This window comes from Mus caroli, chromosome 12 (genome assembly GCF_900094665.2).
Source record: "Mus caroli chromosome 12, CAROLI_EIJ_v1.1, whole genome shotgun sequence".
NCBI classification, from domain to species: domain Eukaryota; kingdom Metazoa; phylum Chordata; class Mammalia; order Rodentia; family Muridae; genus Mus; species Mus caroli.
In genome coordinates this window covers 37371255-37390255 of record NC_034581.1, presented here as the reverse complement: position 1 = coordinate 37390255, position 19001 = coordinate 37371255, and the positions used below count along the sequence as shown (strand labels likewise).

Below are 19001 nucleotides of genomic sequence, written 5' to 3'. Positions count from 1 at the left end.
AGAAAGAGAGAAAGAAAGAGAGAAAGAAAGAAAGAAAGAAAGAAAGAAAGAAAGAAAGAAAGAAAGAAAGAAAGAAAGAAAGAAAGAAAGAAAGAGAAACAACACCTTACTGATACTGTAAATATGGCCCAGAACCCATGGTGGAAAAACTCAGAGGCCCTAGGGGTCAACCAACTACTATCATCCTGCTAAGTGCCCACAGTATCAAATGTCCCTCATAATGCATGTCTCTGTGTGCCTAGATTACTGCAGTTCTCAGACCTCTTTACAAAGTTTCTTTGTACAGCACATGATACAATACGGAAGCTCACAACTGATCAAAAGTACACAGAGTAACTCTGGGGTATGCTCATCTGCAAATAAGAAGCCTCTGTCTTACACCCTTCACAAGGCTCGGGGAACATCATAGAAGAGAGGTCTCAAAGACTGTAGGAGTCAGGGGTTTGAGAAGATGGATCTAGGCAGCAATTTCTGAACATGACTCATGAACTGGACCACTGCACTAGTGAACTGACTGCAGTTTGTTTGTCTGCATAAAATATGCACAAGGTCAAGCCAGACAATTCAGTATGGAGATGGGAACCCTCCCTAATGCCTGGCTAAGGGGCTATTGACTGTTATTGTACTGATAACTATTACCAAAGTACATAACACACGTGTACCCAAGGGCCTATGGAAAGCATAAGACACATGTACCAAGTGTCTAAAGAAACCTACTATTTAGTATGATTTTAGAAACCTAGAAGAATGGCCCGATGGAATTCCCTGTATTCATCTTGTATGCAAGTTCAAATGATGCCCATTTTGGATTAGTCTATATATTAAACCATTGCATAAGAAAAATGTGAATACTTTTTCTGGAAAAATTGAAATAATTCACTTGTCTTCTGTTACCATCTGTCATTTGGCTGTAACGACTAAGATGTAATGATTCTCATTAGTATAATATTCATAAAAAGATAAAAATTACAAGGTGAAAGTAAAGCTATAATAGAGTACATTTCAAATTATGGCAAGATTTCATGTCCTACCTTATTCAACCAAGCTTTGAAAGTCTCACTGAAACATTATGATGTACATGAACCATAAAATCAGGATTGCCCACTATAACCAACAGAAATCTGTATTTACCTACCAAGTCTTCAATACTATAACTTACAAAAAATCTAATTATTCTTTTGTTTTAAAACAACTACCTATAGCAAACACAAGTAGATAGATAGATAGATAGATAGATAGATAGATAGATAGATAGATACATACATACATACATACATACATACATACATATATACATACACAGATACATAAATACATAGATAGATAAGCAAGTCAAGAATGGTACCACATGCCTAGAGTCCCAATTTGAGAGTCTAAGACAACAATATCCAGGATTTCAGTTCAAGGTCATCCTGGACTATAATGGAAAGACACTGTCTCAAAAATAAGTTAATCAATCCACTAATGATAAGTAAGGAATGAAATTCTTTTTGCTAACTCCCCAAATTAAACTGAGCAACACACATTCTTTTAGCTTGTTCAAACTGGTTTGTTAGGTGAATTAATAAGCTAATCATGAGTTATTTCTTTTCTAGAGCTACCATTCTCAATACAGTGTTAATATAATGAATAAAAGGTTTCCTGATTAGATATGTTCATTTCACTGTGCACATCACTCGGCATTTATCTAACAGACAAAACTATTTTTGGCATTCCAAATGGCAGTATTGGTAACAAAAACAATAATGCTGCTTTGCACTTCTCAACTCTATCTCACCTACACCTTCACATGGTCAGAGACTGCTGGGCAAGCTTAGTGAATAGAATCAGATGTGTGCGGGGTGGCTGCTTTTCACAGGACTTGATATACATATTGTCCTCTGCCTTGCTCTCTGTGGTCCTTCACATTCTATGAGGCAGTATGTTTACCTATTCCAGAGTTCTTGCACTCTGGACTCCTATTATCACAGCCTGCCCCCTACCTGTTGTTACTTCCCCAATACAGAGCCAGGTATGTATTAAAGCTGAGTTTTGATGTATCTATAAAAGAGTTGACTTTTAGCTTGGAGGTTGGTTTCCATTTTACATACTTGTAACTTGTCCTTCACAGCTTAGGCGAGAGCGGGTGATCAGCACTGTGCCAGTGTCCTTCCTCTCCCTGAGAATAATGTAGCATGAAGTTAAGACAACTGCTGTTCCCGCTATGCTAGCTGATGAGAGTCATGGTGGTATTCACATCAACCTGCCTCATGCTAAGAATAATTGAGAGTTAATGGTGATAAAATGCACACACATGAATCGTAGATTCAATATCAAATGTTCTAGAAACTATGTACCAAAATAGTATTTGCTGGGCCTTTAACATGGCATAAGCCTGTAATTTGGTAGAAAGGGTAATGATTAGCTCAGCATCACAAAGAGATAAAGTTGATAAATCCAATCACACTATTTCATTTTCACTACCAGTGTAATTGTGACTCTCTGCATTCCTCTGGCACAAGCTAGTGTGAGGTTTAGATAATGTTATGCTGACAGAGCACATAGCTTAGATCCCTGTCTGAGGCCTACAAAACTGTGCACCACTTTGTCCATGTGACTCTTGACACAAATTTTGACATGTGTCAACTTCTATACTGTCTTGTTTCTTCTCTGGTAAAGTATGGACCCTTCTTAAAAATCCACTTTCAATTCAACCTGCTCTTCATTCGGCTTCCGGATTTCCAGTAACTCACTTATTTTACTATTACGTCAACAGTTTTTCTGACCCTCCTAAGCTCATGTGTCAGGTTCTCCTCTGCTTTGACCATATAACACACATGATTATAGACAATATCTGGCAGGCACTCTATTGTGACACCTGACATTAGGCACTTTATGCTGCTAAACAGATGGAAAGCTGGAATGTCGTTAGGAGGTAGCCTCCTTGACTAGCATTGGGGTGGGGGGATCATTTGTAGTGAGTGCACATCCATAATCTGCATCATAAAACTATTACCTTCAGAGTTGATTCAAGTTAGCCATGGTCCAACTGACTCGGGAACTGGGAAATGGTACTCTACACAGTCGTGGGAGCCAGCATTAGATGCTGTAGCATGCCTGACACAATTGTCAACCTAGTGAACTCCAAACTTCCCTAGTCACACACCCACCAGCCATATTCCTGACAAGTTTCAAACACTGTCCATTTTAAACTTTATCTCATTCAGCACTCTGTACCCAACAGATTAGTAAGTTCCTTGAAGGGACAGACTTAGTCCATAGTCTTTACTGTTGTATTGACAAGTGACCAACACTGCACAAAATAGGCACATCGAAAATATTTACTTGAAGAACTATCAGAATTTTTAAATGTAATAAACCATTATAATATATTAGTATAGTATAATATATAAGTGGGGATGGAGCATTAAGTAAGTTTAACTCGAATCTATGACAACTGAAAATAATCAATTTAGAGAGAAAAGATTTTCAAGTTGAAGGATGCTATGGAAGTTAGTAGCCATAGCCCCTTTATTTCACTGACAATGATAGTGGGGCTGGGGGTGTAGTGCAACCCTACAGTGCTTTGGCAGTGTGAGCAAGGCACTCAGTTCAAGTCCCAGAACCCTAAAAAGAAAACTGATCTGCAGGTGTTAACTGACAAACTGATTAGCACATAATGCCTTAGTGACCAAGGGAGCCTAGAATTGGGTCTCTTGGTACGTGGTCCGGTGTTTCTGACTGCAGTGGTAACTACCCCTTGAGTTATTAGCTATTTGAGTCAGTCTGTAGCAAACTTGCTAATATTATGAAAAAAAGCCTTCGTCCTGCCTTAGAGTGTTAATGTTCAACATTGGATTCCGTTTGATATAATGTCTAACAAAAGACAAGTAAAGCTAATTATAAGACTATCAATGACAAAGGAAAGGTTATAATTAGAGGAAATATTTCTTTATATTTCAGATGACCTTTTCCTTAACATAGCACTATAAGCTAAGCCTGAATTCTAATTAATGCCATCTTTAATTCTGGAGTCATCTCCGAATTTAATTATTGTAGTACTTTTCTTTCTAACTCATCAATAGGTCAGTGGTCATATAAGATAATATCTGATATTGATTCTGGACATAATTTCTAAAACCTCTCCATAATTCAAAGTTCATAGGAACATATGGTTCAAATTGCAAAAAATAGCCAAAAATCTATTTGCATAATTTTAGTATTAGAATAACCATGTATGCGTGGATTATTTAAATAACTATAAGGACAACGTAAATCTTTCTTTGACCATACTTTTTTTAAGCTAACTGTTTTTAATTAGCCTCAACTGAGATATACTTTGAAGAACTCTGGTCTCCTGTGCTGAATCTCTCTTAAGGACCCATCGAGCTGACAGTCCTCAGCATCAAGCCTATACCCAACCAGGAGAGGAAAATGAACTCAAATTCAAGAACTGATCAGTAACTCAGGGAAATCCTAAGCACAAGAAATCTTTTTCTCTATTTCAATATTTGTTGCCAGTTAAAACTATAATGTGATAAATTATGTTAGAGAAACACAAACAAGAGACATAATCTTCTCCATTTTAGAGTAAAAGTTAATATTCAGAGAGAATTATGGGAAGATAAGTTCATTAGCCAATATTCTGCTAACACGTAAGGCAAGTTTTACAATTTTTTCCCAGTATGATCATATTTCCCAATTATCCATATTTCTTTTCTTTTTTTTCTTTTTCTTTTCTTGTTTGTTAAACTAAAGTTTACCCAAGCAGTTTAACCTTCCATTTAAAAGCATTAAGTACACCCTCCCCCTTTACTGATAATAGGCCTTTCTTTATTAACTGATTTCTCCCCTTGATTTATCCCAAATCTTTTGGCCAAATTTGGATCCATTCTGTGAATAACAATGCTTACCTTCCTTAACTCAGTTAGCATGCTGCCACTGTGACCAAGGCTTCCCTATTACTTTGTCATGTTCTGATTGCTCTTTAAAGATCCTCTTAGAGAAGGACGAATGTTTAATAAACCTGGAATGTGTTAATGACTCTTATTTAGCTATGTGAGGAAATGTATGTGAGACAGACTAGTCACACTGAATTGTTTCCTACTGGATGGCTGTGACTTTTCAGCATGCCAAGTACACAAATCTTTGCCATGTAACTTCTGACCTCTAAAAGCACAGAAGGCAGAATTATAATTAGCACATCCATAGCCAAAGCAAACTGAGCCAGCAACTCCATCAGCAATTTTAACATCCATATGTGTTTTAATAAAGTGAAACCTACAGCTGTGCCATCCGTAAATATTAATGCAGCCTCTAAATTTGAGTAAATCTGTCACTACATTATGCAAAAGAGAACAGTCCATAATACGGGTCACTGAAGCCTCTCATTAATGGAAATAAACATTTCTTAAAGGTATATTCCTTCCCTTTTGGAAAAAGATATTTTCTCCTGAGCTCCAAAGCTCCAATAAACTTTGGTGTCTCTTGCTCTGAACCCTCCCTCTTTCTTATCAGCCACAGGCACATTTTCTAGCAATCATCACTTGCACTCAGCAAACATACAGTGCCTTTTACTAAAAGCAATGGGAGGGTACCTCCTGGCCTTGGATCACATAAATCTATGTATAAGGTTAGTGTCAAGATTTCCTCCGCATTTGCAAGGTGTAAACTATGAAACAGAGTACGTACTGAGGCGCCACTCTTGTAAGAACAAGTGGACAGTATGTTTGCTGGTGGGAAATGCATCTCAAGGTGACCAGAAAAATAGTAGTAACTACAAGGCAGAAAAAAAACTGTAAACATTCTGATGGTATGAGCCCAACCACACACTCATAGATTGCCCCATATGCATGAGTGTTCACGAGAACAACAGGCAACACTTCCTCCCCTGCATCCTCATAATGCTCTGAGGTCTGCATCCCTGCATTCCTTTTTTTTGTTTGTTTGTTTGTTTGTTTTGGTTTGGTTTTGATTTTTGTTTTTTGGTTTTCTCAAGACAGGGTTTTTTACCTCTTGATGCTCCAAGGTTCGCATGCCCTGCATCCTGACATTTTGATGCTCCAAGGTTCACATCTTGAAAGTCGCCACATTTTGACTTGTTCTGTAAAGTCCTTCGGAACAACTGGGCCTGCACTGAGGGCCTCTCTCTTTTACTTGGAAGCTTATTTCTAATATAATCAAAACCTGTTTGAAAGACTTTTTTTTATTCTAATACTTTCAAGAAGCCATAAAGTTCTTTCCTGTCTTCTGTGTGAGGTATAACGTCTACTATTTTGCTTGTTTTAGTGACATTGTTATCTTTTGAGCTATTTTGATATTCAGTATAGCATAAACCCTAACATATATCCTGAAACATTGAAACATATACCCTAAAATACATACACAAGCACACACACACACACACACACACACACACACACGCACGCACGCGCGCATGCGTGTGTGTGTGTGTGTGTGTGTGTGTGTGTGTGTGCCCATGTGCATCCTGATAGAAGCTTATTTATCAGTGAGTTGGGTCTTTCACTAATTTTTAAAACTGTATTGCTGTTTCTACACTCCCCCTTCGCTGGGACCCTAACATGATGGAGGGCAACTTTCGGACTAGTCCCATAACTAAAGCATCCCTTTATCCTACACATATGATCTATACACTTTCTATTGCACATTCCACAATTATTCCTATCACACCATTATTCTAACAGGGCTTACAATAGTTTTCATTTGTAGGACCCTTCAATTTTAATTTTCTGATAAAATTGTCCATTCTTTCATCATTTTTAAATGTATTGGCTAATGTACTGATTGTAATTACATGATAGTACATATCTAACCACTACACTACATGGACTGCTACACAGTCATCTCCTATCATTTCCTGTTTGGTTTAGTTTCTCCTCCCCCTGGGTCCTGTTTTTATATACAATATATTAAAAGCCAGGTATTGAGCTAAAAAAAAAAAACTGTATCTAACATCTGCTTTTTATAGCAATGACAATTAAAATAAAGGCATATGACCTTAAAATTGGGATGGAACTCAGCAAAGATTGCATTTCAATTTTTATAACTTAAAGTCTTTGTTTAGTTTTTTCTCTAATTGCTAAGATAGTCATTCATGAATTCCAATAAAAAACTTGAATTATTTTGTCTATCCCCAACTTGATTTCTAAATTCTAATTTGTGATTTTCCAGCCCAATAAAACTGTCAAAAATTGTTCCCAGAATCTAACTATTTTAGCTCTCACTCATGGCTTCCTAGCTTGATAGCCTGTGCTACTTACTTGATAGCCTGTGCTACTTACTTGATAGCCTGTGCTATCAAGTAAGTTGGTGCTACTCACCAACTAAAAAGAATAAAGGGAAACAATAGCAAACACCTCAATGTGTTTCATTCACTCTCAGATCTATATCAATTATGTATATTCAATTACCTTTAGACAACCCTACAATGAAGCATCTCATTTTTCTAAAAATGGACTTAGTTTGACATATGCTAGTATAATAAAGTCAAAAGTAGAAATCATTTCTTTACTGATCTTAGTAGCCTTCCTTTATATAAACTTTATATCCTAATATTGACTTCAAAAGCACATAGGATACATTTGTATGTCTATGGCTTCAACAATGTTTTCTGCGTGTTACTTAAGCTACTCGTTATTTGAAAACCATAATAATTTCTGTTCCCATTATTACTAATTCAAATTGCTTCCCCAGATGCAGCAAAGATTGCTAAGAGGTTACAAGCACTTGCTGCTCTTGTAAAGGATGACAATTCAGTTCCCACAACCAATATCAAACAGCTCACACCCTCCAGTAACTCCAGTTCCAAAAAAATCAGCATTCTCTTTTGGCCTCAAAACACATGTGCATGCATGTGTGCACACATACATACACACACACACACACACATACACACACACACACACACACACACACACATATGCACACAGAGAAATCTTTTACAATATGTTATTCCCCAACATCCGTTCCATGTAACATACAGTGTGCACTTGGAGCCCCTCTTTAATGCTGTCTTGCACACGGCCTTTGTTTTTCCTTTTTCAGTCAAGTAACACTGCCCTTGTGAACTGCACTACTCTGCCATGCAACAGAAACAGTGATATCACAAGTACACAGTATCTCATAGGAGGCTGCCTGCCGGTGCAAGTTTCTTTTGTGACAACTTTTATTTATCTCTCATAAGATGCAGTGTTTATGGAATGGGATGAACAGTGGCTACAGATAGCTCCTATAGTTACATTACCATAAAAATCTCAATAAGTCAAAATTGAAATATATGATCATTGGAACATATTGAAGTTATAATTTGTCTCTGAGCTAAGAAAATGTTTTATTGCATAATTAATTAAATGTATAAGCATTGTGTAGGCAGTTTATCCTACTCAAGGAAACAAATTGCTATTAAGGCTTGCTTTACAGACAGTGATTTTGTATGCACATGAACAGTTTCTTTTAAATCAGTTAAATCCATACCCAATAACGGCAACAACACTACAAGCCACTTTGTTTTTCTAAAAAAATAATAAATTATCATTTGCAAATATACTTAGTAATGAACATAAATTACTATGGGTAATGTAAAGTGCCAGGAACTGGTTTTGTTGTGTTTTGTTTATCTTTTTCTTTTTTTAAAGTCAAGTGAGATGCAAGGGATTCAACTTCACAGCAATTCACTGTCAATTAACAATTAAAAAAGAAAGAAAGGAAGAAACCTGGGCCCTTTACCTTACTAATAATATTGCTCTGTGAGCTGTAGTCTTTCTCTGTGGACAAAATTACCAACAAAATCAGAAAAAAATATTTGGTTTATGCAAAAATTAATTTAGAATGATCATCTATAGGTAGGGCAGATAAATATATGCAATTATATTTTCCCAGTTCAACTGGCAACTGGCTTTTAATACAATTATAGGTCATTATTCAGTACAGTTATTGCTCTGGGCATTTGTTTAAAAGCTGGACTTTCCTTTTTTAGCAAACTTCAATTAATTTCCCTTGGTAGGTCACGGGACCTTTAAAGATTTACAAGAACTTAAGACACAAGAACATGAAAACCTTCTATCTCTTTTTTTTCTCCCCTCAAAGGCTCTCTTCTATTTCATCTGTTTCTCCAGTTCAAATCTCTGTAAATCTGCTCATATTTACTGAAGAAGATGTTGTCACCACCTTGGCCATCTGTCAGAAAGTGACAGAGTTTAACACGTCACAAGCCAGCTGCTGAAGTTATTTCCACACTCTATGCTCATAAAAAAAAGTCCCAGGGCTATTAATAAAAAGGCTGCATTTAAGAGTCTTCATATAGGAATTTTGCTTTATAAAGGGGAATAAGGAGAGATGTGCACACACTAGAGTCTGAGTGATTTCTTGGTTAAGATTTGTGAAGTTGCTCAGCTGCACCATGGCGACACATGCACGGAGGCATCACGATGCTTACATATGGGGCTGCCGTGGATGACTTTTGTGTAATACACTTCTAACCATCGGCCTGTTGTTTACTTACTCTGTCCTTAAGCAAATGATTTACACTCTGTGGACCTCAGTGCCCTTACCTACAAATTGGATATAATACTATTACCCTTTTGTGTTATTTTTAAAATAAGGATTGTTATAACTTGAAAGTGAAACATCTCCTCTTGGCCTGGTCCTTGGCTGGTGCAGCTGTTTGGAGAAACTTCAGAAAGTGACACTGGAGGGAAGTGTGTTACTGGGGGACAGATGTTGAGGTGTATAGTCAAGCCTTACTTCTAGTGTGTTTTCTGTTTCCTGATCCACCCACATCAGCTATGAGCAAGCTCATACAGCCTCACCCCCAAGTTTTAGTTTCCACATTTTCCCTGCCATGATGGATCCTTGGAAATCTTGAGCCAAATTACATCCTTCCTCCCTTAAGCTGCTTCTCCAGATATCTTATCAGAGCAATGAGAAACAAAACAAATATAAGTTAGTACAATGGATACAGAATGCTTATTTCAGTGACTGAAATTACTAAGAGGCCAACACTAAAAATGTAAGGCTCAATTTGGGGCCTATTCTCCGCAGTGTCTGGGATTTACCTATTGTAGAGCCAGCCAGCCTTTTCGACACAGCATTGCCCCTCCTGGTTTCCATCTCAGAATGATGGCAAATGAAGTCACCTGAGACATGTTCCAGGGTAACAGTAGCTTGCAATGGCAAACGTTTAAACCTGGCTGTGTCCAAATAGAAACAGAATAAGTATCACCGGCAATTTTAAATTTTCTACAATGAAAAGGGAAAAAATCAACAAGTAGGATGAACCGGAATAATGTATTGATTTGGCTAGAAGTTTCCAACTATTATTATTTACACAAATGGCAGTAGACCCACTCAATATTTCATGCTACATGGACTGAGAAATCAGACAGCACAGTTCAGCATCATGTGAACCAAAGGTCAAAATCTCACTTTACAGTTCCTTTGACACGTGCTTGCTCGAAATTCCATGATGCAACAAACAAATACCTCTAGATAGTGGTAGGAGAAGGAAATGAATTTCAGAACATCACATACCATGTGGAGTAATGAGGAGGCATGTGCTAGACATTGAGAAATCCCTTACACTGACCTGCGACTCCAGGACTTAAACCTAGCCCTTCTTCCTTCCTGTCCATTCAGCCTTTCCCCGGGACTGCACTGCTCCACCCTTGTCCCTAGCTGGTGTGGGTTTAGTTCACTTCTAGAGGCCACGGATTCTTTTAGTCACTATCCAGGCTCATGGGATAGATGGATAGATAGATAGATAGATAGATAGATAGATAGATAGATAGATAGATAGATGATAGATAGATGATAGATAGATAGATAGATAGATAGATAGATAGATAGATAGATAGATAGACAGATAGATACCCCAAGCCTCTAATCAGCTCCCCTCATCTGAACTTCCTCCCTCCAGCCATGCGGCCTTCTCTGCCTGAGTCTCCATTTCAGTTAGCTGTCAACACTGCTGTGCCTTCCTCAGCAACTCTCATCCCGAACTCAAAGCAGAATGGCCTTAAAATTGTAATGGTTGGGCATCATTCTGAAAAATAACTAGTCAGTAACCTTCAAAGGTGTTAATTTCATAAAAGACAAAAAAAATGACTAAGGACTATTCACAGGCAAGAAAAGACCAGAGAGAAATGAAAAATAAAGTGAATTATAAGATGATTTGACCCAAGAAATCTAAAAAAGATGATTAGTTAAAAGGCTGGCAAATGACTAAGGCAGATAGTTAAAAAATATTATATCAATGTTGTTCCCCTACTTTTAATAACTGTACTACTACTTTGATTGTTTAAGATTTTATATGCAGTGGAGAAGAGAGAAGAGAATTCTCTATACTATTTTACAAGCTTTCTTTAGGTCTAGTGCTATTTCAAAATAAAACATTTTAAAACAAATGTGATTATTCAAGATTTATTATAAAGCATCTCTATCCCATTGGACTTGCTAGGTGACATATTCTTTCTGAGAAACTGTGATTTCTACGTTAAGCCTATTGCAGTAAGGCCATCACACAGGTTAATAAAAAGTCAATTCCAAGGTATAGAAAATCCACCTTAAGCACAACTATTAGACTGCAAATCCATTAAGAGAGTACAGTGCCACCTACATACATTCAGTAACACTAAGAACTTAATGACAGCAAATGATACTGTGCCTAGCCTTTCATGTGACTCAGTAAATATTCCTTCTGAATTAACATAACTGAATCATATGCTTAAACAATAGCTCCACTAGGATAACTAATCAAAAAGAAGAAGACAGGAAAAGGTTTAAAACAAGATGTAAGGAGGCACACTCCAGGGCATACCTGCTCCCTTCTTACACCAGCCTCCCAGGAAACAGCATTGGTCAACACACTCTCGACCAAACCCCATGCAGGAGAAGCCGGTCTGTTCTACCATGTGATGTGAATTTGCTCTTAGACACGGAAAACGAAGAGAATATTTCCTTGTGATGCTGAAGGTACATTTATTCACATGTGAGTTTTGTCCCCAATCATTAATACTTTCCTCATTATTAACAGCAGCAGAAGGCCAAGTACAAGCAAGCTCAGGAGTCAAGGTCATACAGTCGACCCTTCTCAATGAAGCAGTTATCACGGGGTTACCTTGTTCTTTCTTCTCACACACACACACACACACACACACACAATACTATTGGTGCATTTTGTACAGAATTTACACTCTTTTCTACTTTTAATTTCTAATGGTCAACAGCTTCTGTACTGTGTCCTTGAGGACTTCAGTCCTTTCCTTTATCATCTAACAACAGCCTACAGCCTACCTTCATCTTTTTGGTTTTAAATATAAACCCACATTCACAGTACTGTATTTTTTAGATATTTTGTATCTTTTAAGTTATACTATAGATGTATATTACAGATAGATAGACAGATAGGCAGACAGACTATATATAGATATATATAGATATGTGTGTATACATATACATACACACACACACATATATATATAAATTGTAGATATCCAACACTGACCTCTGGCCTCCACATACATGGGCATACACATAATCACATGCACACACAAATGAACATGTATACACATATCCATACAGACAAATCTCCAGAAATATAAATGTAATATACTTACAATGCTATCTTACACACATTCTGAATATATGAAAGACTGTGTCAGAAATTTTTTAAATAAAACATTCTATCTTGCCTCCAGAGATTGTGTATTGATGAGACCTGTTAACAATAATTTGTAAGCAAAATGACAAATTATATTTTATATTAGAATGAACAAGAAAATATTCATTTCCATATTCATTTTATGTGTTTCGAAAAGAGAACATGTTCTGATGTAGCAATGGAAAACATCACCTTGTTATAAAATCACATAGTGGTGCTTTTGGTAAGGAAGCAATGTTTCATGACATGGACTAAATATATCGGTGAAAGTTTATCACACCGACATCAGTCTTTTTAAAGGAAGCAGTCTATAAATTGTATGAAAATATAAGGACAAATGTCTAGAAAGCACTATACTCATAAAACTAGATAGAAAATACCATAATACAAAATAGCTTTTATAGTACAACCTCAAGCTAAAGAATTGACCGCCAAACTCAGATTCTTTCTCAAACACAGCCAAAAGTATCACATAATAATTATTTGTGGTTCAATAATACAATGCGAACATTAAGCATTCTTCTACATAAATGAGGCCTGCTTGGTGACAAAGCACACTAAATAAAGTGTATGACATCTCTACATGGAGAAGATTAGCACATAACTTACTCATTCAAAATCCACCTCACTTGCAGTTTCAATAATTTAACAATCCCAATTTGAATATAAATGTTCATTTAAATTAATTCATATAATAAATATCAATCACTATAACGTTTACCTAAAAGAGCTGTGTTTTCCTTTAGAGATCAATCATTTTATGTCAGGATGTGTTTATGGACTCAAAATCCTGAATTTGAAGAAGCCATCTCACAGTTAGTTTAATTTGAATTCCCTCTTCAAATTCGCCTGCTATCTAGTCAGCATGTTTTCCTAGGCGGAGAAAACTACAGAGCTGTCCACTTGTAAGGTGACTTCTTTCACTTGGGTGGGTATCCTCTTCATCAACAACTAAGTGAGGATGTAAACTTGTCAAACCGAAGGCGTAAGAACAGTGTGCACATGATAAGTTTATCCCAGTGGAGGGGCTTATCAGGAGGTAGCAGAAAGAGTGCACTGAACTGAACGACACTCCAAAGACTAGATCAACGCTAAAGGAAATTCTCAAAACCGAAGAAGCATTTAATTCCCACTCCTGGCTGTCTGCCATCAGAACTCCACTCAAATGTATTTATTTCATTAGCTATTAACAAGATGTAGGTAACAGGTTTTCAAATGAACCCTGGTAAGAGCAGTCTCGAAGGAGACACACTTACACAATATCTATGTCCAGAGGCAAGCTGGTAAGGACGAGCAAGTTGATACTGGATTTTTATATGTATTAAAATTACCATCCAACAAGAAAAATCTCATTCCCCCTCATGAATAAAGAATAACTGGGAATTGGAAAGATTCTCAATAGTAGGTTTTATTGTCACAAAAAATAAGCAACAATAACTCTATCGTATCAGTTGCTGCCCCGTGCACTGATTTCCATAACAAGGTATCAGACTAGAACAGTTTTACAAACAACTGCAGCCAAGAGAAATTTGGCAAGTTCTGCCACAGTCTTCTCTGTATAGATTTATTTTAAAAAACAAACAAAAATCTCTAAGCTAAACCACTACTCAAGCATGTGCAGGACTGTAGCCTATGTCTCTGTATCAGCTGTGCACACCTTGACATTCATTTTCTACAACCAACACTTGGGATGCAACTTCTATCCACACCCAGCATCATATTTTACAGAGAAACAGCGCCATCTTTTGATGCTAAACAAAAGCCCATAATCTTAGCTTTTCAAACCTTTTTTGTCAGGTAAATTCACAACATACACAACTGTCATTGCATTTCATATCATAAGTATCATCTCTTAAGAATGTTTTCATTCCAAAATTCATAAACAGCACAGAAGATTGCTTACCAAGGTGCAAATATTACAAAATCATATCAAAAGCATCTACTTTGGATCAATAATATAATAATTTCTAATCACTATCTTTTAAACAAAACTTACCAATTATGTCATTCAACTGATATACATTAAATAAAAAAATTTGTTCTGGCATTGCTGTTAGAAGTCAGATGCTCCCTCAAGTCTGCACACAGTGACTCAGCCCCAGCAGGCATGTCATTACCAGCCACCACCAAATGTGACCAGCATACTCTTCCAAAGGTCTCTGCCATCACATGGCTCTCTGTCTCTCTGTCTCTGTCTCTGTCTCTGTCTCTCTCTCTCTCCCTGCCTCTTAGGTGAGATCTGTTGGATGCTGTGATCTCTGTAGCATCCCTTGGCCCTCGCTGACCAGGTGCTTGTGCTACATGAAGCCTAACAGTTGCTATATCTCAATATTGATTATATTGAAGATACGCTCATTAATACCATAACTGGACAGATAGTATCAGCAGTAAATTATCAGCTAAGTCCAGAAAAACACAAAAACAAATACAGTAAGTTCCTGAGTTACTTACACCAATGACACAATGTCACCACGCTGCACTTCAAAATTTCTCACTTTCCAGTGGTTCAAAAGTACCACATCTGAGGACTGGCTTCCCCCAGGATTCAAAGAAGGCTACAAAATAAGAAGAGATACATTTATCACTTGTAATATTTTTCAGTCTTTATGATGCAGTGTACTTCAGAGCTTGAGAACAATTCAATTAAAAGATATCCTACTACTGTACAATTTTAAAGCAAGAACAAATGAGTTTTCAGACAGGCTAACTAGGATTCCTCAAAAAAAATGTAAAATAATAATATTAATAATGTTACCAATATCTATTGCAAGGAAAATATATATGCTTGAAATGAAGTCTTCACTAAATTCTAGTAAAGAGTTACATAAAGCTATATGAAGAATAAAAACTCATGCAAACAGCGACTCGATTGTCCCAGGATAATATTCTGATGGGACCTACTCCCAATCATCATTCCATATGGAAAGAGAGGAAATAATCTAATGGCAGCCAGCAAAACATCTGTATGAAGAACCACCTGGAGCAGGAGCAATAGGGATGGGGAAAGCAATAGCATAAAGATTGCCACCCCTCTCTTTCCAAGAGCATGGACAGGTCCTGGTCTAAGACTGTCCTGGAACTCAGACAATGTTGGTTGTGCCTGAGGATGAATGAAGTGATAACTGGGAAGCACTGTATTCACCGAGCCACAAAAACTTCAACCATGGCCCATAGAACCAACATGGCTGCTATTTGAATGGGGCACCACCAAATAGTCAATAAATAACAAGTCCAAGATGGAGGGGGGGTGGGGACAAAGAATTAGAACTACGAGGAGAGTGTTTTCACGACTACTAAAAATGGAAATGTGAGAAGCAGCAATTTCTGTGATGACAGAACGGGCCCCCAATAGCTGGGGCTTTTTATTTCGCTGCAAACTGATGGAGACAGCAAGAGAAGACACAATCAAGACATGGGCAATGAAAAGGAGTAAGGGCCAGGCAGCCACGCACTGAAACAACAGTGACAAACATTTTAAGGTTCCTTGGAATCAAGGGCTATGGAGATGGTTTGTGGGTAAGTGCTTGCTACATATACCAAAGAACCTGAATTCGGAGCCCCAACATCCTCATAAAGGACACAGACAGCTACACCTGCTGTAACCCCAGTTCTTGGAAGGTAAAGGAGACAGATCCCTGGAACTTATTGATCCTCCATCACAGCCAAAGAAGTGAGCTCCAGGTTCAATGATAGATCCAACCCTGGAAAAATGAGGTAGATATGCATTCATACATGGGAGTATGGTTGACCAACCAACTAGGGGCCACAGTGGGAAAGAAAACTCTCACTCTTTAACAGCTATCAATTGCAATAGTTCCTCAGCTGGGAGTGTGACATGCTCACCTCCATAATGAAATTTTGTCTAGCTTTAGCTTGAGCTGGTATGTAAACAATACAAACTGGACTTGATGGATTAAAAATAAAACAACAACAACAAAAAAACATAAAAAGGACACAAAGTTGGGTAAGTAGAGAAGGAAGAGGAAGATCTAGAAGAAGTTGTTGGAGGGGTGATTGTGATCAATTCAACCTTCAGCTGAATTTTCCCAAAGCCTGAGCATTATGTAGGCCTTAATCTCTCCGTACGGAAGAGGTCCCATTCACGTTTCAACGTCCATCAATAGGATCTATGTTTATGCTTGTTACAAATCCTTTGTCCCTAGCCCCTTCCCCTGAGCACTGTTTATCAGTCAATAGAATTCCTTCTTATGGAGAAGGTCACAAATGCTTTGCTATAGCAATGTGCTTTGCAAGAGAGTTTCAATGCAACCATCCCCAAAGCTTTGTTATGATGACTGTCACACAGAGACTTTTACCCAAAGTTTTACTGTGCTTGAATGTATAAGAAAATAAACTGAGAGACTGGACTCAGGAAGTTTTTGACCCAGAGCCTGCAAAAGTGGTGTTTGTACAAACCCCTGACACAAGATTTTTAAAAACCTAATTCTAAAAGGTCTCTCCCTTTCTAAAATAATTTTTTTATTTTAAATAAAATTTCAAAATTAAAATTAAATAGCAATTTTCAAAAAAAAAAACTGGCCAGGTGCAGTGGCACATGCTTTTAATCTCACCATTTGAGAGGCAATAGCAGATGGATCTCTATATTTAAAGCTGATTTACATAGTGAGTTCAGACAGCCAGGGCCACACAGTGAGATCCACATTTAAAAAAAAAAAAGTGGTGGAGGTGGAGGCAATTGAGGCAGATGGGGCAATTGAGGAAGATGCCCAGTGTCCACTGGTCTACAAACACACACACACACACACACACACACACACACACACACACACACACGCACATACACACTTATGTACACCACAAGCATATGTGTATGAGTACACAAACATACAAACATGACACAAACACAAAAAACATAGAACAGGTCCTAGAACTGCCACTAAAAGCTTCCTTTAAAGTTTATGTGGGCAAAGATGTAGTTATTGTAACATGACCATAATTTTGACTCTCCAGGTTTGTATGGACTCTCCAGATGTTAGTGATGTCTTTATTTCCAGCCATCAAGCCAAATAGTGTTTCTTTTTTGTCTCCTCATAGCAGTTCTCAAATAAGCAAAGTCACCATGAAACTTACAATACATATACACTAACACTTATCTCACCTCCAACTCGAAAAAATTCTATTGCTTTCCAGACATGTGATTGAGAGCAAGTTACTCAATTTCATCATGGCTTCCTATACTAGTAAAATGATCAATAAATACTATTAGTCAATAACTAGTATTTAATTACTAAGAAATGGTGATCAATATCTGCTAAGCATTTACCATGCATTGCTATATAAGACAGCCATTCCGATGCTTAAGTGAGCTCTAAAGAGAGATCACTCTCTTCTGTTAGTTTTGCTATGTAGCAATAGCTAGCCAGGAACTCAGAGGTCTACATGCTCTGCCTCTCGGCGTAGAATTAAAGGTGTTCATCATCTTGCTGAGACAATTCTTTAAAGAGACAGTATCAGCTCCTGGACCATAGTTATCATCTCAATAATTTGATATTGATATAGTCTACATAACAATCTTAATTATACATTTGTTTGTATGCTTTCCCAGTTCCCTCTTTGCTCTACCCCTAAACAAAAACAGAGTCCACACAATGGGAAAACTCTAAGGAGCCTGACTTGGCCAAAATTATATGGAAAGAAGCACTTGTCCCAACAATAGGTTAAAAATCCAGAACTGGGAATTAAGTTTACAGGATAAAGCACTTGTCCTAAAAGCATGAAGACTAGAGTTCAGACCCCCACAATCCATGTCAAAGCAGAGTGAATGTGCCATCCATCTGTAATCCCACCATTTGAGAAACAGAGAGAGGGGAACTCTGAGCCAAACAGAGTAGCCAGGCTAGCCGTGACTCTGGGTTCAGGGAGAGACCTAGCCTATAAACACACTGAGATGTTCAGCATCAAGTACCACCTATATGCTGTGAGAGCTAAATGCACTCTCAAGTCACTTTCTTCTCCATGCTTAATCCAAAGTGCAACACTTGGCATACTAAAACACTTTCTGTTCATATTGTTGGTCTTTACAAATAGGCAACATTTTCTTTGATTGTGACCCCCTTGCTAAACACTCTAAATCCAGCAACAATTATTTGAGCTCCAGACATGTAGTGACTTAAATAAGAATGGCCCTCACATGCTCATAGATTTGAAAACTCAGTTTCCAGAGTGATACCTTTTGAAAGTATTAGGAGGTATGGCATTTTGGGGGTGGGGGTGGCCTTGTTGGAGGAAGTATGTCACTAGGGGTTGGCTTTGAGATTTCAGAAACCCAAACCAGGCTCAGTGGCCTCTCCTCTCCTCTCTCCTCCCCTCCCCTCCCCTTCCCTCC

General features: G+C 37.7%; 1 protein-coding gene across 5 annotated transcripts in view; it reads right to left on the bottom strand.

Moving 5' to 3' along the window:
* Positions 1-19001, bottom strand: part of Immp2l (inner mitochondrial membrane peptidase subunit 2) — an 879462-nt gene that overhangs the window by 777198 nt on the left and 83263 nt on the right. For all 5 annotated transcript variants that reach the window (XM_021179757.1, XM_029484785.1, XM_029484784.1 and 2 more), the window contains exon 4: positions 15107-15210. In XM_021179757.1, the coding sequence (XP_021035416.1) occupies positions 15107-15210 (104 nt within the window). The remainder of the gene's footprint in view (positions 1-15106; positions 15211-19001) is intronic.